We start from the raw sequence: 26,684 nt of genomic DNA, 5'->3' as shown, positions 1-26,684 counted from the left end.
GCTCTGCTTTCCAGCTTTCCCCTTTATCTCATGCAGAGGAGGTGCGCAGCTTGGCGAGCAGCTCTGGACCTGTTTTCCAATGGCATTCGTGGACTCGTAGTGAGAGGACAGTTTTGGTGGGCCTGGCTTGTGCAGTCACCACAGAAGAGTGCAGGAGAGACAGCCATTTCTTTCCACGTTTCTGTCCTGGTGTTGGATTTCACTGTTGTTCTTCTGTTGTATCTTATTCATCCAGAGCAAAAATGCTCGACCCAGTCCTCGGGACATACCTAGCTAGTCAGATATTTATGATATCCATAGTGAATATGCATGAGATAGATTGACATGCACTGCCTCCATTGTATCTTGCCTGTAGTATGAGCACAAAAAAAAAAAGGGGGGGGAGGAGGGAACAGGTAGGGGCATTTTTGAACACAGCGGGGAAGGACCCCTTCACTGTCTACCAGCTGCCTCCCTCAATACCTCTGTTACTGATGGTATTATATACACTGTATACATGCCAGGGGATTACCGTATATACTTGAATATAAACTTATCAAAATATGTCAGGTTTATATTCAAGTGTTTCTCTCGTTCTCCCCTCCCTTTCTTACTATCCAGGCTTCAAGTTTCCTCTATTTACTTTGTCTACCTATGGTTTTCTATCTCTTTTCCTCACACTGGTTCTCCTGTTCTACTTCATCCTATTCTCCAGTCTCTTACTAACTGTCCTGTATCTTAGCTCCCTTCCATCCAGTGTTTTCCCTCTCTCTTTGTCCCCTTCCATTCAGCGTGTGCCCTCTCTTTTTGCCCCCTTCATCCAGCATTTGCCTTCTCTCTTTGTGCTCTCTCTCTCTGCCCTCCATCCAGCATCTGCCCCTATTTCTCCCCCTTCCATCCAACATCTGCCCCCTCTCCCTCCCCTCTTCTAACCAGTGTCTGCCTCTTCTCTCTCTCTCTCTCTTCCCCCCCCCCCCTCTTTCAACCAGCATCCACCCTTTAGAGAGTTGCATGGGGACAGAAATCTTACTCATCCCTACTGGAATCCTTCTCATTCCCACCAGAATTTAACTGTCCCCACCCATCCCTACAAGAATTTAACCTGTCCCCACCCAGTCCCGCAGGAATATAATGGTACATAAAAAAAATTACGGTCAGCTCTCTTGGTCTCTCTCTGGGTTCAAGCCGCAGCACTGTAGGCAAGGAAGGAACGGAAGTTGGAACACTGGTGCACACATGTAAGACTTGTCTCTGATTCACTGACACTTTGTGCTGAGAGGTCACCATATGCACGCGCCAGTAGGTCAGGTGATATCTGATGCTTGTGCCTGTGTCAGAGCTGAAGTTTGCGCATCAGCCCGGGAGCAGAGAGGATTAATAGTTGCATAGTAAGTGACCAGCAGATAAAGACCTGACCGGTCCATCCAGTCTGGCCAATAATTACACTTATTTTCAATTCATGATTAAATCGACAATGAACATGATATTATATACTTGATTATGGTCTTTCTTTGGCATTTCTGGGACATAAACCATAGAAGTCCGCCCCTGCCCTATCCTTATGTTCCAACTGCTGGAGTTGCCGTTGAAGCCCACTCCAGCCTATTTGTCTTCTCATTTGTTGGACACAGTCCGTAAAAGTCTGTCCAGCACTGGAGGAGTAGCCTAGTGGTTAGTGCAGTGGACTTTGATCCTAGGGAACTGAGTTCGATTCCCACTGCAGCTCCTTGTCACTCTGAGCAAGTCACTTAACCCTCCATTGCCCCTGGTACAAAATAAGTACCTGAATATATGTAAACCGCTTTGAATGTAGTTGCAAAAACCTCAGAAAGGCGGTATATCAAGCCCCATTTCCCCCTTTCCCTCATGTTCCAGCCTCTGAAGTTGCTGTCTATTCCCTTTCCATCCTAAACCAGATTGCCATGTATGAGAGACAGACCATACAAGTCTCCCGGTATTGGTCCTAGCTCATCACAGCCGGAGTTGCCATCTAATTGTCACTTGACACATCCACATACATGCAGCCATTTAAGTTTAGGTTTTTTTGTAACTTCCATTTTCTAATTAGAGATTCTCTGTGTTCATCCTAACCTTTTTAATTTCCATCACCATTTGTGTCTCTACCACCTCCTTAATGGGAGACTTTCTGCATCTGTGCTGTTAATGCAAGGAGGAGGAGGAACTTGGTACTTGATATGTGAGAGGCTGGTGCAAGTGCAGCTTACACTTTCACGGGAACCCCACAGAAACTGCTTCCGTCCCCACGGAAACCCCACAGAACTGGAACCGCTTCCATCCCAGCAGGTTCCGCGTGGTTCCCGCAAACCCCTTTCCCATACGGGTCTCTATTTTCCAGCGTTTGCCCTCTCTTTGCTCCCCTTCCATCCAGCATCTGCCCTCACTCTTTGCTCTCTTCCATCCAGCATCTCCCCTCCTCGCTCTGTCTCCCAACCAGTGTCTGTCCCCTTCTCTCTCCCACCTTTCATCCAGCATTTTGTAGCGCATAGAGTGGTATGGACTCCTGCACGATTGCATAGAATGAAGCTTCTTACTTCCAACCTTTGTTGGTCCTGCTCATCTGTGCCAGGAATATTAGACCATATGCTTTTTATTGCCTGGTGGTGCACAGCTTTTGGCAGCAAATTTGGCCTACTATTGGACTCATTTTTGAAAGAGAAGGATGTCCATCTTTCGACATAAATCGGAAGATGGACGTCCTTCTCCCAGAGATGTCCAAATCGGTATAATCGAAACCCGATTTTGGATGTCTCCAACTGCAGTCCGTCGCAAGGACGTCCAAAGTTCAAGGGGGCGTGTCGGAGGCGTAGCGAAGGTGGGACTTGGTTCCTAACACTTGGACGTCTTTGACCCATAATCGAAAAACAAGGACGTCCCTGACAAACACATGGATGTTTTCACCCGGACTTGTTTTTTAACGAATAAGGCACAAAAAGGTGCCCGAAATGACCAGATGACCACCAGAGAGAATCGGGGATGACCTCCCGTTACTCCCCCAGTGGTCACTAATCCCCTCCCACCCTCAAAAAACATCTTTAAAAATGTTGTGCCAGCCTCAGATGTCATATTCAGGTCCATGACAGCGCATGCAGGTCCCAGAAGCAGTTTTAGTGGCTGCAGTGCACTTCAGACAGGCGGACCCAGGCCCATACCCCCCATACCTGTTACATTTGTGGAGGAAAGTAGCGAGCTCTCCAAAACCCACCACAAACCCACTGTACCCATATATAGGTGCCCCCCTTCATCTGTAAGGGCTATGGTACTGGTGTACAGTTGTGGATAGTGGGTTTTGGGGGGCTCGGCACACAAGGTAAGGGAGCTATGTTCCTGGGAGCATTTTATGAAGTCCACTGCAGTGCCCCCTAGGGTGCCCGGTTGGTGTCCCGGCATGTCAGGGGGACCAGTGCAGTACAAATGCTGGCTCCTCCTATCCCCAAATGGCTTGCATTTGGACGTTTTTGACATGGATGTCTTTGGTTTCCAAAATCACCGGAAGTCAGAAACGTCCATGTCTAGGGACGTCCAAATCGAAGGATTTGGACGTCTCTGATGGTATTTTTGAAACTAAAGGTGGATATCCATCTTGTTTCAAAAATATGGGTTTCCCTGCCCCTGGATTTCGCCGTTTTGCAAGGACATCCAAATCACAAGTTGGACATTTCTTTCAAAAATGCCCCTCTACATGTTCTATCATTGGCTTCAGTGAACCCCTGTGTTATTCTGTGATTTTGTTTGAGTTGCAACTTCTGTTGTCCCGTGAAATGGAGAAGAGGGAAAAGTTATATAGAATTATGATTGTAATTGCTATCGAAGACATTTTGAGAAATTGTAAAAACTTTTATAATCTGTGTTCAATTCTGGTGGAATTCAGTATGTTCAATATAAAAATGTGAGGCTATAGCCACTGAACACTTTGGTTGACTGAAGCAATTTATGGATTTATGGTCACCCTTACGACGCTTAGAACCTTCTGTTTAGAATTTTGGATGGGTATTTTATGTGTTGTTTTCATGGACGGGAAGGGAGGAGAGGAAATATCTCACTGTCCTGCATTACTTGTTATGATATTTATTGAATGCTTGTTAATTGGTATTTGTAAAAACCTAGTAAAGTTGTGAACTAAAAAGATGATGTTGGAGAGGGTGAGACCAGCAGCCAGACATATACAGAGTTGGCCTCGCTTTTGTCTACTACCTTGGTGCAGGCTATAAAATGCTCCATGAGTGCCTTATGCCAGTGATCCTGGGGAACTGAGTTCAATTCCCACTGCAGCTCCTTGTGACTCTGGGCAAGTCACTTAACCCTCCATTGCCCCTGGTACAAAATAAGTACCTGAATATATGTAAACCGCTTTGAATGTAGTTGCAAAAATACCTCGGGCAGTATATCAAGTTCCATTTTCCTTTCCCCTTTCCCCCTATATGTGCTAGGTCCATACCACTATTCACTACAAAATATAAAAATTATGTAATTGAGGCAGAAACAATACATCTTATCGACTGAAGCCAGAAGGCAGACCCCCCTCTCAGGTTTTATTAGACTATATTTTGGTGTTCCTTCAGGAGGGCTTTAAGAAGGGACTTGCCCTAAAATTCTCAAAAGTCCAGGTAGCAGCTTATAGTTCTGTGTTCTCGGTCTCTATCTGCTGGTTGTTGGGCACAACCCACAAGTTCCTGTACTGGTCTGTTGAGACTAAAAGAAAATTAGCAGGTAAGACTTTTCTTCTTATTCTAGTCATTATGAAGAAACAATAGAGCTGACCTCTCAGGAGAAACTAGATTTTTCTATACATATATACTGCATCTAAAATTTCCGTTTGTTGAGACATACAACAGTTTTCTGCTATAACAGAATCATCTTTGTATGATGTTGGATTGATTTGCCATCTACTAGTGACATTTTAAAGCTAGATCCATTTTTATGTTGCCGCTTCCATTTTGGTATAGCTTGCTTAGTATACACTGACTACACCCCAGGGATTTTTTTTTGGGGGGGGGGAGTTGAGGTGGGAGGTCAAGGGAGGAACTGGGTGATCATGATTTTTTTTGGTGGGGAATCATGGGGAGTGGCAGCATCAAGAGAGACACTGGCCACCGTAATTGTTTTTGTGGGGGTGAGGGTGTGGTGCATGGGGGCAACTTGGACCACTGTGGGATTGAGAGGAGAGGCTGAGAGGTGCAAGAGGGCCACTTGGGTCTTCATGGAGTTTTTGAGGTGTTTAGGGAGGCAAAAGGCACATCATACTGCTTCCATGGATAGAAGTATCCATGCAGTACACCAACACCATTATGTACGCTCCAGGAAATTTTGTATAATTTTGATTTATTTTTGGCACAAGTTGCAATACAGCACCTTGTATGAAGCTTAAAAATTAAATTCAGATCTCTCTTATGGCGCTTACTTGCTAACTTTCCAAAGATAACAGAAATAAAAAGCAAATACAGTGGGGTTATTTTCAGTGGTTGCAGTCACTGTAGTAATTGAAATGCCTGTTGTGAATATACATGTACTGTGGTCAGCACTGTTGCTAACTGGCAAGCATAAACTAAACTTATAGTTTATTCATTATAGCAGCTGGTTATTGCCCTGTATGGGTCATGTCGCAGTGGTTTTTCATATTTTCATCTCGGCACTGTCCATATAAGTGGGCACCTACCTCTATTTAAGTGCTTTGATTCTGTTATAGAATACTAGTGTAAACTGTTATTTGCGCATCAACAATTTAGACGCTTGCACTTACCAGCTTGCTGGCTGTTGCAAGTGTGAGCACCCAAACGCTGCAAGAATGGGACTAACTTACAATTTTATGGAAGTTATGCACATTGGTGGGAGCCCCGCCTGTGTCTGCCCATGTATATGCCCCTTTGCAAATTTGTGCTATGCAAGATGCTAGCATATACCATATTTGTTCAACTATATGCATATGTGCTAGTATTCTAAACATTAGTGTTAGCGCCCAATCTATAGAATTGCCCGTATAGTGTTTTAAATCTACAGATAATGGAGTTATACCTTTACCAACTGTTCGTAAATGTCTAACTCCATTTGAAAATTGACACCAGTAAAAGTGCAGCCACGTTTTCAAAGCAAGACAATTGCAGATGAATTAGAAAACCTGAAGAAAGCCCCAACATTGTGGAATATGTAATCTTATTGCATCTGAAAAGTCCTGTAGTAGAGTTTGAGTGTTGTAACAAATCCTGTGTAATAGTGTGTTGCTGAAAAGGAACTAAAGAAGTTTGCAGCAACAAGTGTCCAGTGTAAGGTTCTGCATGTCTTGCGATTCTAATAATGCTGGCATAAGAAGCATCTCTTGCACACCTAATGTTTTTTTTTGGTGGTTTGGGTAAACTATTTAAAATGAACTGTAAACACTGTAAATTGACATTACCCAAAGAAAACAACTGAACTCTGGTGGCAGAACAGAAAATAAGAGGAAACATTGGTTATGCCAGCTCTTTGTGGATAAATGTCCCTGTGCTGTGCAAGCTGCCAGTCCAATGTCCCTGGCTGCCAGCATGGTTCACTTTCTGAAGGGGATAATAGGTTATGAATTGAAGCGGTTGGGAAGCTGCCCTGTGTGTAATATCTTTAAAAATAAATGAAATAAAATCTCCTCTAATTACCATGTCTATCAGTTTAATTAGAAATGTTTTATCAATCCATAAAAAATAAATTTGTCACATATAATGCCTCTACTCATGAAAAATGCAAGACCCTGTAAATACAGTGATGGCGTAAAACACACAGCACATTACCGTAACTGGTGCTAGAACCTTGTGGAGTGATTAATTCATGAGGACTTTTTTATTATGCCTGGATTATCAAACAGTGGCACTTTTCTTTCTAATTTTTTTTCTTTCTTTCGTAGGTACCAGCAGACAGGTGTTAGGTGGCTGTGGGAATTACATTGCCAGCAGGCAGGAGGAATTCTGGGAGATGAAATGGGATTGGGCAAGACCATCCAGATAATTGCCTTCTTGGCAGGTCTAAGCTACAGCAAGATCAGGACACGCGGTTCAAATTACAGGCAAGTGCCTCTCCTGCAGACTGTCAGTCTCTGCAGCTTGATTAATATTTCAGCAGATGGATTGCTGGTGGAGGAGGGTCTGCTGAATTATTAACCACATTTCAATTACAATATTCCTTTAATTCTTTTAGTGGGGGACATCAAAGGAAATTTTTTTTCTTGTTTAGAGACGATGAAGCTGTAGGGCAAGAGAAATTAAACATGTAACACTTATAATGAATTCCAAGCATCGAGGCCTCATTTCGCAGATGAGCCACGTTAGATATTTTGGGTCAATACTGTGTCTAAGGTCGGGTTCTGTAAATGGATTGTTTACAAACTCAATTATGGCTTCATCTCAACAGCTTACACAACATGGAATTTTAAACTGGATATCAAATTGTCAGTTCCATTTATTAAATTTTATATAAATATATTTGTTCTGGCAAGACACCAGATGAACATAGAACAGGAAAATGCAAGTCTGTTCGTGGTGAGTGGAAGTGGCAAGAGCAAAGGTTATTGAAGGGAAGTACTCCTCTAGTTGTTTCTGTTTGAAAACTCTTATTTAGTTTCTGTCCCTCTCCACCTGCCACCCCTTTTTTCCCTTTGCCTCACTCATGCACCAGTCTTAGAGGTTTGCCATGTGGATGTCAAAAATTAATTGTCAGGGTTCAGACTATGATGTTTGGATCTGAGGTCAAGGGAAGCTGCAGTCAGGTGTAACAGTTATTTTCATGCCCCAGAGAGCTTACCATCTAAGTTTTCACGCTTGAGGCGATGAAGATTGAAGTGACTTGCCCAGGATCATAAGGAGTATAAGTGGGAGAAACAGTATTTACGTCCTGGCTTCTCCGATTCTCTACTTGTTGTCATGTTGGGAGATGATTGAGTAGTGAAAGTTACACATTGCTAGCTGAGAGGCCCCAAAGAAAAAGTCTAGAAAAAGATTTCTCATTGTTTTAAAATGAAAAATCTGTTTTTGACCAGAAGAGATGACGACATTATTTTGTTAGGTGATAATAAGTATAAGCAAGGACAGCAAGAAAGAAGCACACAAGGACCTTCAAGAGTGGGACAATCAGAAAACCTTTAATAAATTGACCCAACACGGGCTGTATTTCGGCATGTGTACGCTTGTATTAAGGGTCAGTTGTGGTCAAAGTGCTTGAAAACAGCCAAGTTTCTATTGTGAAATACTGCGTTGGAAGATGCGTTAGACTTCTCAAAACTGTCTTGTTTGATTGACTCCCTACAACTAAGCCACGGTTATTAGCGACACGCGTAGGCATTATTGCCTTTCAAGTGCTGTGTCCATGCTTGACCCCTGACGTAGGGGTACACATGCCAAAACAGGGACCACGTTGGGTCAGTTATTAAAGGCTTTCTGATTGTCCCACTCTTGAAGGTCCTTGGTTCTGTGCCCTTGGACCCTCTCTTCTGCTACCTAATAATAAGTATAAGAGACTTAGAACAATTCAAAGTACACTTAAAAAGTTGACTGTATGTAAATGTAATTAGAGATCTCTGATAACATTTCTCATACATGTTTCCTTGGGGCTTGGAAGTAGATAACCCATTTTATAACTTTTGTTTACTGCTTGTTGCACAGTAAAGCATCAGTTCTCAAAACTTTTTTTTATATCGGACAGTTGATGGCAAAGTGCAACAAATTAAAAAAAAAACAGAACATCAAACGTTCTACTTGAATGGATTCCTATGAAATCTTCAACATTTTGTGTTGAACTCCTAAAGGTGTATTGATAACTACCTCCATTAAATTTCCAATGAGCGTGATCTAGCAAGATTTGGCAAGACATGATGAAAGTGCTAAATAGATTTTTCTTAAAGTATCAATCCATTTCCATGGTCAGCTGTATTCTCCCTTAACTGTTGAACCAGTCGGGATCAGTAAGCAACCACCCTGCTGTCACTATTCTCTTTGGCTATTTTTTCACTGTTTGCCGACTTTAATGGAGGCTAATGGTACTCCATTAAAAAGGACTTGCAGCTGTTTCCATCCCCTTCTTGCTTTTCCTTCACCATTTACTCTCTGGCTTGCTGGCAGGGCTGTTTGGATGATAGTTTTCACTCATAGTATAGGTGGATACAACAGTAGCATCTTCCATTTGTTTTGTTATTTCTTTTTCTTTTTACAACATATCTGTAAGTCTACAGAAAGAAACTCTGTTCTAATAACTTGTCAGTATGAAATAACCTGCATCTGTAGAACAGAAATCAGATATTTTTATTTAGATTTGGAATATCTGTGGAAGGATATTAAAACTTTTTTTTTATTGACACACAATTCATTATTGTGTTCCCTTTCCCCACAATTTTTTATTCAAGGTATGAAGGATTGGGCCCATCCATAATTGTCTGTCCAGCTACAGTGATGCATCAGTGGGTGAAGGAATTTCACGCATGGTGGCCTCCGTTTAGAGTTGCAATTTTGCACGAGACTGGCTCTTACACAAGTAAAAAGGTACTTGAGAATGTGTTTTTCTGTTATAAGAGACTTACATCAGTGCTCCTGTTTGTAGTAGTGAACACAGTAACACCAAAACCAAAATGAGTTTAGGTTCTCTGACCTATTAGTGGAGCTCAAGACATAACACAAGTCAATTGGACTATGAATGGACCATAGGAAGACAGTCAGTCCAATCCATAAGTTGGAACTTCAGCTGTGCCTTTGTTATAGAGTGATACCTTTTGCAAGTAATTACTCTAAGAAAGTTTAACTGATGGCCTAATGCTTAAGTGAGAACTGTGTAATGTATGTAGCATATGAGAGGGTATGTCTTCTGCCCCTATAAACCCAGAGGCAGAATAGCAAACAATGTACAGTAGAATGCCGATTATCCAAAATCCAATTATCCGGATGTCCAGTTATGTGGATTGCTTCTGTTCCTTATTTTTCCATTTTTTAAAATCATAATCTCTGTATCATATCACATTATGCCTGATATACAGTAAAAGAAATATCACAAATAGCTTGATATTTTTTCCCATTTATAGCTGAAAACACAAAATAATACTCAACATGTAACTCTCAGTATATTTTCTTTTCAAAAAGGAATGTCCAATTATCCAGATTTATGATTATCCGGACCACCCCCTTCAGAGGATAGTCCAGATAATCAGAGTCCTACTGTATATTCCTAAATTCAGATAGCTACTGTAGTTATGAGTTACTAGGTAGTAAGCATAATTGTAAGGTAGAGTTAGGTAATAGTTTGTTTAATAATATATTTAAAAAAATTTAGAATCCTAATCAGAAAAGTTTCTGATTGGAGAAGCAGGCTAGGAAATGGCAAGTTGCTCAAAGGATTCACTTCCTTGATTCCCTATCGGAGACAATATAGCTTCTGTAATCATTAGAACTTCATTGTAGTTTAATATCAATAATCTGGATTTTTTTGTATAGTATCTTTCATTAAAAAAAAGGATTCACATGCACTTTACCTTTAAAAATGCACATGCCCTGACCTCCTGAGGTGAATGGCCTAGCAGCATGATATTTTCAAGAGAGGAAAATAAGTAACGTTTGTCTAATTTAATTGCAATTATATAAATATAGAGCCAGATCATCGTTAAAGGATAAAGACCTTTATCATAAAAGCATCTCAACATATAAGAAATAGCATTTATAAATAAATAAATATATCACATATACATACAAGTGCAATTTTACCTCCCCCCCCCCCCCCCCCCCCCGTTTACAAAGCCACGCTAATGCCGACACAGCCCATTCACTTGTTTTTTGTTTTTGCCAAGTCCTGCCACCCAAATAGACTTTTGCCACTCCCCGCTGCTTGTTTCCTGCTCAGAGCAGCATGTCGGGACTTCTTGTGCATTCTCTGAGGGGGATCCTGTGCATTCCTGCTACCAGCACGTCTTCGGAGAGGGCATTTTCTATTGCAGGAAGAGCAGTGGAAGAAAGGAGAGCTTGACTGAATCCTGATATTGTGGATGACTTACTATTCATCCATGGATTTAAAAAACAAAACAGAGAACACTAGCTTAAGAGTATAGGAAGTGCTTCATATTTGCTGAATGGAAGCAGGGAAGGGTGTTTCTTGTAGTGGGTCAGGGAGGGGAATGTAGGGGAGGGGATCAATTGGTGAAAGCAGGGGAGGAGGGAGGGAAGATGGGGGGGTGTATCTTCTATTTTTGCTTTATTATTGATCATTTTTATACTGTAATAAAAGATTTAAATATAAAATCAACTGTTGAGGCTTCTATGGATGGTGACAGAGTTCACGGGGGTGGGGTGGGGATGGGGACAGTGTTCACGGGGACAGGGGCAGAGTTTGCGGAGACGGGGCGGGGACCACGTCATTCTCTAACTGAAACCCAGTGTATTTTAGCAAGAAACATTTTCAGTAACTCAGAGACAAGACCTGAGAATTCTGACCTGAGCTATTTAAGGACTTTTCAGTAATCGGCAAACTGTTTCTAAATAAATAATCTTTTTAAATATTAATTGGGGGTTCTTGATAGTATCACAGTAGTATTGTACTTAACAGTGCTTGATTAAATACTATGTGAAAGAATCAATACATTTATAGAACAGTGTAGGGTGTTGAAACACATGTACTAATAGCTTCCTGATGTTAAATTAACTGGCATCCTCTTCACTGAAGACCTGAAAAGCTTGGTCCTGTGACCACAATCTCCTCCTGTGTTGCTTCAAATTAAATCACATACACTCTTTCTGCTGTGTGAATCACTGAAGCTGTTTCAGCTATTGTTCCCCCTGTTTTGGTCCTACTGGCAAAGGAAGGACAAGAAGTTTTACATGTGTATTGAAGGTAATTTTTATGTAAATTCTAAGTCTTTGATATAGCTTGAAGGGCATGATGAATAGTAATGTTCACTACATACACACTAAGATTAAGACAAAGGAGAACAAAAAGACCTCCAAGAGCTCAGTTATGCACAGACAGTTTAGGTAAATGACTTATGCAGGGCAGAAGTAATAATATTTGTACTTGTAGCACAGGACCCAATGTTCAGAAGCAAATACAGGCACTAAAGGGCATTAGTTGCAGACTAGAGCCTGCATTTGCTAGTTCTGAATGTTCAGAGCTGGCGAGCGTGTGAACCAATGAGCTCGCTGGCAATGAGCATGCAAATGTATGCTGATGAGGTGATTTCGCCATTCATCCTCAATGCACAGAGGACGGTTCACCAAACAAGGGCTCTCCTCCCGCTGCAAACCCTATGCCAGCACAGAGCTAGCATTATGGTGTCCGGTCACAAGACTTTACCAACTGGTCCTAAGGAAATCAAGGTAGGTGAGTACTTTACATGGAAACCAGGTACTGGTGCAGGAGAGTGAACCTTTTGAAGTTGTGACACAGCCATTTCCCTGTTCCCTCCCCTTACTCCTGATCTGTGACTTGTTGGGAAGGGGTGTACCCATAGGTGATTGTAATAGCTGAGGAAGAGAGGGTTGAAGGAGGGTCCCAGGGCACAACATTTCTATACAAAAATGGTTCCAACAGCTTAACCAGCTCTAATGAATTTATTTCTGCTGGGAGGAAGTCCAAATTACTAGTTGAAGCAGTTCCCAGTCCTCCTTTTCTGTCCGGCCTCCACAATTCGGTGTAGGCTCCTTCTCCCCAGTTTGACTGGGCATGCGCTCAAGAGCTGTGCCTGATGCATAACCCTTGAGCGCATGCACCAGGCACAATCCTCCCACCGAATTCCCTAACGCTCAGTGCTGTGAGTGTACCTAAATTTGCATCTCATTAGCGTTGAGCATTAGTGAGTTCCTTCGCCGCTCTAATCCGGCTGTATTTTTCCAGCACTGTTTGGAACAGTGCCGGAGTTTTGAGCATCTGCCTATCAGTTCACTAGCAGTGTACTTCATATTTCTAATTTAATTAAATCTCTTATGTTTGTCCTACTCATCCTGGTAACTTTTGCTGTGATTTGGTTCCATCAAAGTCTTGGAGCTGTGTTAAAACCACATTTCTAAGTTCTTGTTAACTATGTTTTTAATGGAGGGCTGAAGGAAGGATTTGTAGATGGGCATAGTATTCCTATAAACAATAGTCATAAGTCATTTTGACCCCGTCTGTGGAAAAGTAATTGTCCTGCTGCTAGGAAGTCTACTGTGATAGTTTTAGGTTTGGTATATTCAGGGTCTTTGACCCAACAAAGTGAAAAGATGCACAGGATTTATCAAATTTTTCTCTGTGTGAGGAAAAATGTTTATTGTATCTGACCCAGGGTGTTTTTTTAGTATATATATATGTATGTATGTATTTATTTAAAAATTTCTATTCTGCGTACTAGTAAGCGGAGCACACGAAGGTAATAAGAAAATTACAGACAGAAAACTACCCTTAGCAAGTCCATGACAGAGGTATCAACCCCATGCCTTCACAAATAAATATGTTTTCAAACCCTTATGTAACTTTTCCATACTTCTGAACATTCTTAAAAATCCAGGCAAGTCATTCTAAGTCCTTGAACCCACAATTGAAACTGCTCGAGAGGAAGCATATTTCACAGTGTTCAGTGTTTCATTTGCAAGTAACATGGAAAGCCCTCAGCAGGCGATACACAACGAGCACCTGTTTAAAATACCACAAAACAAATGTTGAATATAATACGTGATGAATTAACCGTGCAGTCTTAAATTGCACATGAGGTGCCATCGGTAACCAGTGCATTGATCGAAGCACTGGTGACACATGCCAGTGCTTGGAGTTCAGCCTGTTGAACATGTGTGTCCCTATCTGTTCAAAAGAGAATGGCATTTGGGCTACAAATGTTTTCTGGGAGAGTGCCCGTGGGAAAGCCTCCTGTACCTGGGTTGACATTTCAGGATAGTAGCATAGTAGATGGCGGCAGATAAAGACCTGTATGGCCATCCTGTCTGCCCAACAATATAAACTCATTACATTTGGGAATGAAGTATTACATCATATTTATACCTGTTCTTGATTTATGCTTGCTATTTTTAGAGCATAGACCATAGAAGTCTGCCCGGCACTGGCCTTGTTATAAACATTTTTGAAGTTGTTGTCAAAGCACCTGAAAAGCTCCACTCCAGCCCATCCAAATCTACTCAGCTTCCATCAGGGCATAGATTGTAGAAGTCAGCCCAGCACCAGTATTCCTACCTAATCTCCCCTAAGATTCTTTGGATCTGATCCTTCTATACAGGATTTCTTTGTTTGTCCCACGCATTTTTGAATTTCGTTACCGTTTTCATCTTCACCACCTACGGGAGGGCATTCCAGGTATCTACCACCCTCTCAGTGAAAAAATACATCCTGACATTATTCCAGAGTCTCCCTTTCAATTTCAATTCATGCCCTCTAGTTTTACCATTTTCCTGTCTCTCAAAGGTTTGTTTGCAAATTAATACCATTCAAATATTTGAACATCTGTGTCAAATCGCCCCTGTTTCTCCTTTCTTCCAGTGTATACGTGTTGAGGTCAGCAAGTCTCTCCATGTACGTCTTGCATTTTTGTCGCTTTTCTCTGAACCGCTTCAATTATTTTTACATCCTTAGCAAGATAAGGCCTCCAAAACTAAACACAGTACTCCAAATGGGGCCTTACCAATGATTTGTACAGGGCATCAACACCTCCTGGCCTGAGCCAAGCCTACCAATCTCTCCCCTCCTATCCGGTACATCTCTTTTGGTATTTTTGCACCCCAAGTGCATCACTCTGCACTTCTTGGCATTACATTTTAACTACTTAAAAAAGATGTGCTCTAATCAGTTAAAGAAATATTAATAAAGATTAATTTTCAAAAAAACATACAAAGCTATACATCATACTTCTAAAACCAATCATTCACCATTACTACCTACACACAAACAACCTTGTAGAAAATACATACAACGTAGAGTATCACAAAACCCTGCAAATATAATCGCATAGTGGGGGACATGCTTTGGACCTTTTATATTTTCAGGCCTGAATTTTGTTGTGAAATTTTGACTACTTCCCTGGTTCCGGTCTCTTTATTGGATCATTTTTTAGTCCCGTTTGGACTGAAAGTGCAGTGGGGGCTTAATGCTAGGAGAATAGAAAAGGAAAAGTTTGTAAGGGACTTTTTGGCGATAGGTTTAGATAAGTTACAGCCTTTAGATGCTAAGTTCCCAGAGGAGTTCTCTATTTTGTCACTAGAAGAACAGTTGACAGAGTGGACTAGAGAGTTGCATGGGGACAGAAATCTTACCCATCCCCGCCCGTCCCTGCTGGAATCTTACCCGTCCCCACCCATCCCCACTGGAATCTTACCCATCCCCATCCATCCCCGTAAGAATTTAATGGTACATAAAATAAAATTCTGGCCAGCTCCCTCAGTCTCTCTCTGGATTTGAGCCACAGCACTGTAGGTAAGGAAGGAATGGAAGTTGAAACTTGGAACACTCTGGTGTGCACATGTAAGATTTGTCTTTGATTTACTGGCACTGTGCACTGAGAGGTCACCACATGCACACTTCAGTAGATCCTGGAAGAGCTGTTGCGCCCTACCCCTCCGGTACCGGGGGTGCTTGCGCCTCCGGTACCGTCGAGCCAGGCGCCGGCTGGCCCATTGTCCGGGGTGAGGTCTCCGACATCGGTGCCGCTTGCGGTACCGACTGCGGTAGCCTCCCAGGAAGGCTCCCCGACTACGTCGGCGGAGGGAGCTTCGCCGGTGCGGGCGAGGGAGTCTACCTCTCGACGCTCCCACCGTGGCCGTGGTTCCACGGAGTCGAGCCGGGCACGGTTGCAGACACAGGTCCATGAACTTGTGTCTGACACCGATGGTGAGGCCTCGTGGGAAGAGGAAGAAGACATCAGATATTTCTCTGACGAGGAGTCTGAGGGTCTTCCTTCCGATCCCACTCCCTCTCCTGAAAGACAGCTTTCCCCTCCTGAGAGCCTGTCTTTCGCTTCCTTTGTCCGGGAGATGTCTACGGCCATCCCCTTCCCGGTGGTTGTGGAGGACGAGCCCAGGGTTGAAATGTTTGAGCTCCTGGACTATCCTTCTCCACCTAAGGAAGCGTCCACAGTACCCATGCATCATGTCCTCAAAAAGACATTGCTGGCGAACTGGACCAAACCATTAACTAATCCCCACATTCCCAAGAAGATCGAGTCCCAGTACCGGATCCATGGGGACCCAGAGCTGATGCGCACTCAGTTGCCTCACGTGGAGTTGTGGATTTGGCCCTAAAGAAGGCCAAGAGTTCTAGAGAACATGCTTCGGCGCCCCCGGGCAAGGACTCTAGAACCTTGGACTCCTTTGGGAGGAAGGCTTACCATTCTTCTATGCTCGTGGCCAAGATTCAGTCCTACCAGCTCTACACGAGCATACACATGCGGAACAATGTGCGGCAGTTGGCGGGCACGCTCCCCCCTGAGCAAGCCAAGCCATTTCAGGAGGTGGTCAGGCAGCTGAAGGCGTGCAGGAAATTCCTGGCCAGAGGGGTGTATGACACCTTTGATGTTGCGTCCAGGGCCGCTGCTCAAGGTGTGGTGATGCACAGACTCTCATGGCTGCGTGCCTCCGACCTGGAGAATAGAATCCAGCAGCGGATTGCGGACTCGCCTTGCCTTGCGGATAATATTTTTGGAGAAAAAGTCGAGCAGGTGGTAGAGCAGCTCCACCAGCGGGACACCGCATTCGACAAATTCTCCCGCTGGCAGCCTTCAGCCTCTACCTCTACAGGTAGAAGATTTTTCGGGGGAAGGAAGACTGTTCCCTACTCTTCTGGCAAGCGTAGGTACAATCCTCCTTCTCGACAGCCTGCGGCCGAGGCTAAGCCCCAGCGCGCTCGCTCTCGTCAGCAGCGTGCGCCTCAGCAAGGCCCCTCAGCTCCCCAGCAAAAGCAAGGGACGAGCTTTTGACTGGCTCCAGCAGAGCATAGCCGACATCCAAGTGTCAGTGCCGGGCGACCTGCCAGTCGGAGGGAGGTTGAAAGCTTTTCTCCAAAGGTGGCCTCTCATAACCTCCGATCAGTGGGTTCTCCAAATAGTCCGGCAAGGATACACCCTCAATTTGGCCTCAAAACCTCCAAATTGTCCACCGGGAGCTCAGTCTTACAGCTTCCAGCACAAGCAGGTACTTGCAGAGGAACTCTCCGCCCTTCTCAGCGCCAATGCGGTCGAGCCTGTGCCATCCGGGCAAGAAGGGCTGGGATTCTATTCCAGGTACTTCCTTGTGGAAAAGAAAACAGGGGGGATGCGTCCCATCCTAGACCTAAGGGCCCTGAACAAATATCTGGTCAAAGAAAAGTTCAGGATGCTTTCCCTGGGCACCCTTCTCCCCATGATTCAGCAAAACGATTGGCTATGCTCTCTGGACTTGAAGGACGCCTACACGCACATCCCGATACTGCCAGCTCACAGACAGTATCTGCGATTTCAGCTGGGCACACGTCACTTCCAGTACTGTGTGCTACCCTTTGGGCTCGCCTCTGCGCCCAGAGTGTTCACAAAGTGCTTGGCTGTAGTAGCAGCGGCACTTCGCAGACTGGGGGTTCACGTGTTCCCATATCTCGACGATTGTCTGGTGAAGAACACATCCGAGGCAGGAGCCCTGCAGTCCATGCAGATGACTATTCGCCTCCTGGAGCTACTGGGGTTTGTGATAAATTATCCAAAGTCCCATCTTCTCCCAGTGCAGAATCTCGAATTCATAGGAGCTCTGCTGGATTCTCGGACGGCTCGCGCCTATCTCCCAGAGACGAGAGCCAACAACTTGTTGTCCCTCGTCTCGCGGGCGCGAGTGTCCCAGCAGATCACAGCTCAGCAGATGTTGAGGTTGCTGGGCCATATGGCCTCCACAGTTCATGTGACTCCCATGGCCCGCCTTCACATGAGATCTGCTCAATGGACCCTAGCTTCCCAGTGGTTTCAGGCTGCTGGGGATCTAGAAGACGTAATCCACCTGTCCACGAGTTTTCTCAAATCCCTGTATTGGTGGACGATTTGGTCCAATTTGACTCTGGGACGTCCTTTCCAAATTCCTCAGCCACAAAAAGTGCTGACCACGGATGCGTCTCTCCTGGGATGGGGAGCTCATGTCGATGGGCTTCACACCCAAGGAAGCTGGTCCCTCCAGGAACGCGATCTGCAGATCAATCTTCTGGAGTTACGAGCGATCTGGAATGCTCTGAAGGCTTTCAGAGATCGGCTGTCCCACCAAATTATCCAAATTCAGACAGACAACCAGGTTGCCATGTATTACGTCAACAAGCAGGGGGGCACCGGATCTCGCCCCCTGTGTCAGGAAGCCGTCAGCATGTGGCTCTGGGCTCGCCGTCACGGCATGGTGCTCCAAACCACATATCTGGCAGGCGTAAACAACAGTCTGGCCAACAGGCTGAGCAGGATTATGCAACCTCACGAGTGGTCGCTCAATTCCCGGGTAGTGCGGCAGATCTTCCAGGTGTGGGGCACCCCCTTGGTAGATCTCTTCGCATCTCGAGCCAACCACAAGGTCCCTCAGTTCTGTTCCAGGCTTCAGGCCCACGGCAGACTGGCATCGGGTGCCTTCCTCCTGGACTGGGGGGAGGGTCTGCTGTATGCTTATCCTCCCATACCTTTGGTGGGGAAGACTTTGTTGAAACTCAAGCAAGACCGAGGCACCATGATTCTGATTGCTCCTTTTTGGCCGCGTCAGATCTGGTTCCCTCTTCTTCTGGAGTTGTCCTCCGAAGAACCGTGGAGATTGGAGTGTTTTCCGACCCTCATCACACAGGACGAAGGGGCGCTTCTGCATCCCAGCCTCCGGTCCCTGGCTCTCACGGCCTGGATGTTGAGAGCGTAGACTTTGCCTCTTTGGGTCTGTCAGAGGGTGTCTCCCGCATCTTGCTTGCTTCCAGAAAAGATTCCACTAAGAGGAGTTACTTCTTTCTGTGGAGGAGGTTTGCCGTCTGGTGTGACAGCAAGGCCCTAGATCCTCGCTCTTGTCCTACACAGACCCTGCTTGAATACCTTCTGCACTTGTCTGAGTCTGGTCTCAAGACCAACTCTGTAAGGGTTCACCTTAGTGCAATCAGTGCATACCATTACCGTGTGGAAGGTAAGCCGATCTCAGGACAGCCTTTAGTTGTTCGCTTCATGAGAGGTTTGCTTTTGTCAAAGCCCCCTGTCAAGCCTCCTACAGTGTCATGGGATCTCAATGTCGTTCTCACCCAGCTGATGAAACCTCCTTTTGAGCCACTGAACTCCTGCCATCTGAAGTACTTGACCTGGAAGGTCATTTTCTTGGTGGCAGTTACTTCAGCTCATAGAGTCAGTGAGCTTCAGGCCCTGGTAGCCCAGGCCCCTTACACCAAATTTCATCATAACAGAGTAGTCCTCCGCACTCACCCTAAGTTCTTGCCAAAGGTTGTGTCGGAGTTCCATCTGAACCAGTCAATTGTCTTGCCAACATTCTTTCCCCGTCCTCATTCCTGCCCTGCTGAACGTCAGCTGCACACATTGGACTGCAAGAGAGCATTGGCCTTCTATCTGGAGCGGACACAGCCCAACAGACAGTCCGCCCAATTGTTTGTTTCTTTTGATCCCAACAGGAGGGGAGTGGCTGTGGGAAAACGCACCATATCAAATTGGCTAGCAGATTGCATTTCCTTCACTTACGCCCAGGCTGGGCTGGCTCTTGAGGGTCATGTCACGGCTCATAATGTTAGAGCCATGGCAGCGTCGGTAGCCCACTTGAAGTCAGCCACTATTGAAGAGATTTGCAAAGCTGCGACGTGGTCTTCTGTCCACACATTCACATCTCATTACTGCCTGCAGCAGGATACCCGACGCAACAGTCGGTTCGGGCAGTCAGTGCTTCAGAATCTGTTCGGGGTTTAGAATCCAACTCCACCCCCCTAGGCCCATGTTTGTTCTGTTCCAGGCTGCACTCTCAGTTAGTTGGTAAATTTTTTAGGTCAATCTCAGTTATGTCCTCGCCGTTGCGAGGCCCAATTGACCATGGTTGTTGTTTTGAGTGAGCCTGGGGGCTAGGGATACCCCATCAGTGAGAACAAGCAGCCTGCTTGTCCTCGGAGAAAGCGAATGCTACATACCTGTAGAAGGTATTCTCCGAGGACAGCAGGCTGATTGTTCTCACAAACCCGCCCGCCTCCCCTTTGGAGTTGTGTCTTCCCTTCTCTTTGTCTTGCTACATATGAGACTGGCCGGCACGAGCCGGTTCGGGCGGGAAGACGGCCGTGCATGCGCGGTGCGCATCGGCGCGCGAGGACTAGCAAAGGACTTTGCTAGAAAGTGTTCCGATTGGAGGGGCTGCCGTGGACGTCACCCATCAGTGAGAACAATCAGCCTGCTGTCCTCGGAGAATACCTTCTACAGGTATGTAGCATTCGCTTTATGGTTTTACTTTCGTGTTTCTGGACCATAGACCATAGAAGTCTATCTGGCCCTATCCTTATGTTCCAACTGCTGGAGTTGCCGTTGAAGCCCACTCCAGTCTATTCGTCCTCTCATTTGTGGGACACAGACTATAAAAATCTGTCCAGCACTGTCCTTATGTTCCAGCCACTGATATTGCTGTCTAAGCCCTTTCCAGCCAATCCTAAACCAGATTGCCATGTATGAGACGCAGACCATACAAATCTGCCTGGTATCAGCCTTAGTTCATCACAGCCAGAGTCACCATCTAAGCGTCACTTGACACATGCAGCCATTTAAGTTTAGATTTTTTGATAACTTCCATTTTCTAATTAGAAATTCTCTGTGTTCATCCCATGCCTTTTTTGAATTCCATGATCATTTGTGTCTCTACCCACCTCCTTAATGGAAGACTTTCCACATTTGTGCTGTTAAAGCGAGGAAGAGGAGGAGACAGCACTCAAAGAACTTGGTACTCAGTAGATGAGAGGCTGGTGCAGGTGCAGCTTACACTTCCGTGGGAACCCCTCAGAACTGCTTCCGTCCCCGCGGGAACCCCACAGAACTGCTTCCATCCCAGTGCAGCTCTCTAGAGTGGACTTCCACTTTGACTGCTGTTGTGAAAACGAAAGTACCCTGGAGGGTGATAGGTCCTGGGGGCATTGGGAAATGCCATCCTTGGTACCATGGGGAGTTAGGGCTACTGAAGCGGCATGTGCAGAGGGCTGAGCAGCAGTGGAGGAAAACTAGCCTTCCTGCAGATAAGTTAATTTTGTGGGAGTAGCAGCAGTTTTATACTAGTCAGGTGAGAGCTGCAAAAATGAAGTATTAAAGAGACTTAGTGGGGGCTTCAAAACAGGACAGAGTGGTTTACAATCTGCCTTCATCATTTGTGATTTAGTTTAATAGTTTACATCATTTGATATACCTTTGTTCAAAACAGGACTGAGTGGTTTACAACTCTGCCCTACTCGTACAGCCTTGTTGTTTTAGTCCTGTGGGGTGGATTCAAGATTCTCTGCCCAGGCCTAATGTGGAAATTTTAGCAAAATATTTTTGGATAAGGTGGTGGACTAGTGTCTGAGTAGGGGGCAAGATGCTATAGTTGAGGCAAGTATGGATGTAGATTTATTAAGTTCTATAGTGGAGGATAGGAGGGATAAGGGTATTTGTGAAGATTTTTCTCGCCCAACCTGGGATGTTTGCCCATATTGTGTCTAACCAATGTGGAGGATCGTTGGAGGATTTAATCCCCTTATCCTGGCTTAGATGTAGGTCACGTGGATTGTTATGTTTACTGTACTCCATGGTATGTAAGAGTTTAAGGAGGGGATGGAAAAGAGCATTTATACGTCCTGTTTTGAAAGATCTGAATAAGGACAGTAAATATGTTCCGAACTATAGACCTTTCTCAAACCTTTGTAGTCCAGCGAAATTAGTGGAGATGGTAGTTGTAGGCCAACTGGTCGAGTATCTGGAGCAGGTAGGGGCATTTAGTCCCTTTCAATCTAGATTTTGACTGGGGCATGGGACCGAGACACTTCTGATTCTTTTACTATCTAATATCAGGAGGCAGGTGGACAAAGATAAGGTTGCTTTGGCTATTTCATTAGATCTTACTTCAGCATTTGATTTATTGGATCATCTATTGTTATTGAGAATGTTGGTTGATTTAGGATTTGCAGGCTGAATGCTAGACTGGCTTTGTTCTTTCCTGACCGGTTGCATGTATGTTGTTCAGGATGGTCGCATGTATGTTGTCCAGGAAGGAGGAGAAAAGTCATGCTTATAACCAGTGTTATGTGGTGTACCACAAAGATCGTCCCTATCCCCTGTTCTGTTTTTGGCTCCCTTGGTTTGGTTGATTCATACTTTCCTGCATGAAGTTTATGTGTATGCAGATGATATTCTTCTGGTAGGGTATTGTGATGCGCATCAGCCGAATTTTGATTCAGTGAACAACTGTTTAGTGGCCATCTCTGGGTGGTTGGGAGATAATGGTATGATACTGAACGTCAATAAATCAAGAATCTGCTGGTTAACTGGACATTTGTTTATTCTCCTTTGGTTATACCTAGTTTCTTGGAAGGTAAAGGTGGTCTTGTGTGGTTCATTTCATTACTTAGGAGTGATTTTGGATGCACAATTGCAATTCAAGCAGCCGGTTTTGCAGGCGATCCATTCAGGTTTTTGTGCTTTACGTAGACTATGGCAGGTGTGCTCATGTTTTGATGAAGCTACTTTACATCTATTTTTGCATTCTCCAGTTATTTCTAAGCTGGATTATACTATTTGGGTATTGCCTGCTATCTTTTTTTGTGTACAAAATGCCAATATTAGGCTGTTTTGAGGAGTAGGACTGAGAGATCATGTGATGCCTTTATATGTCCGGTACCATTGGCTTCCCATGGAGTTTAGGCCCCTATATAAACTTTTGTTATTAACCCATAAATCCCCAGGTTTTATATAGCACGCCTAGAGCTCCGCAGCAAAATCGAAGCATATTCTATATCAACGCGCGTAACTGACAACAACCTAATCAGCTTTGATAACAGCTCTTATCAAGCAATAATTGACAATTAGAATTATGTGCACAACTTGCTGAGCACATTCTATAATGCAGTGCGCCTAACTTCTAGCATGCTCAGGCAAAAAGGGGCGTGGTTATGATCAGGACATGGATGTTTCGTGGGTATTCTACGTGCATAGTTATAGATTATGGCCCAGTGCGCATAAATTGTTTTTGTTGGTGTAAATGGAGGCGCGTAGCTTTAGGCTCTGAGATATTGAATAATCACCACTTATAGAATACTCTTGGTATTGATTTCTGCGCCAATATTTTAGGCGCCATGTATAGAATCTCCCCCAAAGTGCTTTATAGGAGCTCGCCAGCTTATTTGGCTCCTTTCATTCAGTTCTATCACCCACAGTAAGCGTTACGTTCTGCCGATTCTGCCTTGTTGGCTCACGCTAGCACTCAGCAGAGACGTTTCTTCGGTTACATGAGGGAGTGCCTACTTTTGGTGTGCACCGTATGCTTGGAATCAATTACGTATGGCCTGAGGAGTGGCCTAGTGGTTAGGGTGGTGGACTTTGGTCCTGAGGAACTGAGTTTGATTCCCAGCACAGGCAGCTCCTTGTGACTCTGGGCAAGTCACTTAACCCTCCATTGCCTGCCGCATTGAGCCTGCCATGAGTGGGAAAGTGCGGGGTACAAATGTAACAAAAAAAAAAAAAATTTTCTTTACAGTTGGAGATCTCTTTGGCTCAATTTAAATCAAAATTAAAATTGTATTTTTTCAGGCAAGCCTTAGGTCTGGGTGGCTGACCCCTGGGGTATCTCAAAAGACTTGATGTGAGTTTTGGAAGATGGTTGGAGTGATTTTGAGGTTGTGGGTTTATATGTTCTATGTGTTTGGTGTGAGTGAGGCTTTTCTTAATTGATTGACGTTCCTTTCTTTGTATTTTACGTTGTAAACCAAATTTGGTTGTCAAAACCCCCAAAATGAGTGCTATTCTATAAATGGCACTCAAAATTGGGTACTACTTATAGAATAGCACTTAGCTGCGGGATCCACGCCCAGTTTTAGGCGCAAGGATTTACACTAACTAAACCCTAGTGTAAATCCCTGTGCTTAAATTAGGCGCAAATCCCCCCAAATTCTATAACACTGCATACTAGAAACACCCCTGACCCACCCATGTCCTCATGACCACGCCCCCTCTTCGGCTCTGCGCAGAAAAATGTATGCATATATCTTTATAGGATAGTGAATATAGATGTGCACATAAATTCCAATTATTGCCAGTTAGCACCGATAATTGATTTAGTGCCCAATTATCAGCGCTAATTAGGATTAAGTAATTACATTGTGCACACAAATTAGGCTTGCGCAGTTGTGAGTGCTATATATAGAATTAGGGGGATGGCATCCAGCTTGTAGATATGAATATCATTGGTTATGTACCCAGGCCTCATAGTAGTCATGGACTCCTTTTTAGTTTCTTAATCTAGTATTTATATCTTGAGGAAGATAATCAGTATTACATTTGCATTATGGGCATTTGATTTCATCTAATGTTTGATAAAATACTATGAGCCCTCCCTTACTAAGGTACACTAAATGCTTAGTTGCCCATTATATTCCTATGGGTATCTTAGCATTTAGTTGCGCTAATCAGCGCACATTAAATCCATTAGCGCACCTTAGTAAAAGGGGTCCTGTATTAATATATGCCTTTTTTTTTTTAGATGTTATAGTAACTTTTCTTTTTTACAAATAGCATCATTTGCTAGTGAAAGGGTCTTAAATTCATGATTTTATCATTCATAATCAGTTCATAATACTATGCTATATTATTACTATTGAACATGTGGCTAGAGAATGTTATCAAGCCTGATAGTATAGATGAGTTTAAAAAATGGTTGGATACATTTTGGGGAGACAGGTCCATTAGCAGCTATTAGCTAGACAGAGGTGGAGGTCAACACCTCTTACTTCTGGCAATGAGCAACAGGGAATATATGCCCCTGTATGGATCTCCTGGGTACATTTGAGTGACTTGGATTGGCCACTGTCAGACAGTATAGTGGACTTGATGGATCATTGGTCTGACTCAGCATAGCACATCTTCAGTTTATTATTTATCTAATAATATGATCCTAAATTACTGCTACTACTTATCATTTCTATAATGCAGCACTGTACACTGAACATGTAAGAGACAGTTCCTGCTTGACACAGCTTACAATCTAATGAAGACAGACAAACAGGACAAATAAGGAATTAGGGAATTACTTATGGTGGGATTCATAAAACAGACATGGGTACTGAACAAGTGAATAGAAATTTAAAAAGCAGCCTCAAAAAAAGGTGGGCATCAAAAATCAGACATTTACTGAACAAGTGAGTAAGGGTTAAAAGCAGTCTCAAAAAGGTGAACTTTTAGCCTGAATCTGAATATGGCCAGAGACGGAGCTTGACGTACTGACTCAGGAGGTCTATTCCAGGCATACGGTGCAGTAAGATTAAAGGAACAGAGTCTGGAGTTGGCAGTGGAGGACAGATTTACCCAATGAACAGAGTTCCTGGGGAGGAGTGTAAGGACTACTGCTACTACTACTTTCTATAGCGCTACCGGATGTACGCAGCGCTTCACACTTGAACATGGAGAGACAGTCCCTGCTTGATAGAGCTTACAATCTAATTATGACAGACAGACAGGACAAGTAAGGGATAAGGGTTAGGACAGACAGGACATATCAGGGATAGGGGACAGTTGAAATTACATAATGATATTACCAAGAGAAAAGAAGCATGAACAAGTCAATACCACAAAATGTTGGCCAGGAAAAAATCTCACAAATGCTGCATTCCAATACAACTTCTGCTTATACACCAGCACAAAACTCATAGCATCTATCTTCCAGTTTTAAAGTGATAAGAGAGAGAAGAGTGGAGTGGTAGTGAGGAGCTGCAGAGTGAATGCACTTGTAAGTGAATAAGAGGAGATTGAACTGTATGCAGAAATGGATAGGGAGCCAACAAATTGACTTGAGGAGAGGGCTAATATGAGCGTAGCGACACTGGCGGAATATAAGTCGTACAGTAGAATTTTGAACAGATTGAAGGGGAGAGATGGCTTAGTGGGAGACCTGTGAGAAGCAAGTTGCTATAGTCTAAGAATGAGGTGATAAGAGTGTGAACAAGGGTTTTGGTAGTGTGCTTACAAAGGAAGGGATGGATTTTCGTGGTGATATAGAGAAAAAGCAACAGGTTTAGCAGTCTATCGGATGTGTGCAGAGAAAGGAGTCAAAGATGACCTCAGGGTTATGAGCTGTTGAAACAGTGAGGATGAGTGTTATCCACAGAGATAGAGAATGTGGGAAGAGGAGAGGTGGGTTTAGGGGGAAAGATAAGAAGCTCAGTCTTGGCCATGTTTAGTTTCAGGTGGTAGTGAGATATCTAGGCAACAATGTCAGACAGGCAGACTGAGACTTGGGCCTGGATTGCTGTTGAAATTTCTAGTATGGAGAGGTAGATCTGGGAGTCATCAGCATTAAGGTGATACTGAAAACCATAGGAGGAGATCAGAGCACCCAAGGGATAAGTGTAGTTGGAGAAAAGAAGAGTTCCCAAGACAAAGCCTTGAAGTACACCAGTGGAGGAGGATCCACCAGAGCATACGTTAAATGTGCAATGGAAGAGATTAAAAAAATACAAGAAAGAACAGACCCCGAAATCCAAGTGAAGACAGCGTATCAAGGAGTGTATGGTTTTCAGTAATGTGAAAAGTAGCAGATAGATCG

The 26,684-nt window shown here is 44.1% G+C and overlaps 1 protein-coding gene across 1 annotated transcript in view; it reads left to right on the top strand.

Moving 5' to 3' along the window:
- ERCC6 (ERCC excision repair 6, chromatin remodeling factor) overlaps nucleotides 1-26,684 on the top strand; it is a 189,238-nt gene that overhangs the window by 62,968 nt on the left and 99,586 nt on the right. Inside the window, exons 6-7 of the mRNA XM_030203175.1 lie at nucleotides 6,869-7,027; nucleotides 9,356-9,491. Of these exons, the coding sequence (XP_030059035.1) occupies nucleotides 6,869-7,027; nucleotides 9,356-9,491 (295 nt within the window). The remainder of the gene's footprint in view (nucleotides 1-6,868; nucleotides 7,028-9,355; nucleotides 9,492-26,684) is intronic.

Source organism: Microcaecilia unicolor, chromosome 5 (genome assembly GCF_901765095.1).
Source record: "Microcaecilia unicolor chromosome 5, aMicUni1.1, whole genome shotgun sequence".
Classification (NCBI taxonomy): Eukaryota; Metazoa; Chordata; class Amphibia; order Gymnophiona; family Siphonopidae; genus Microcaecilia; species Microcaecilia unicolor.
Note: the sequence above shows the minus strand (reverse complement) of the source record. Positions and strands in the feature narration are given on the sequence as shown.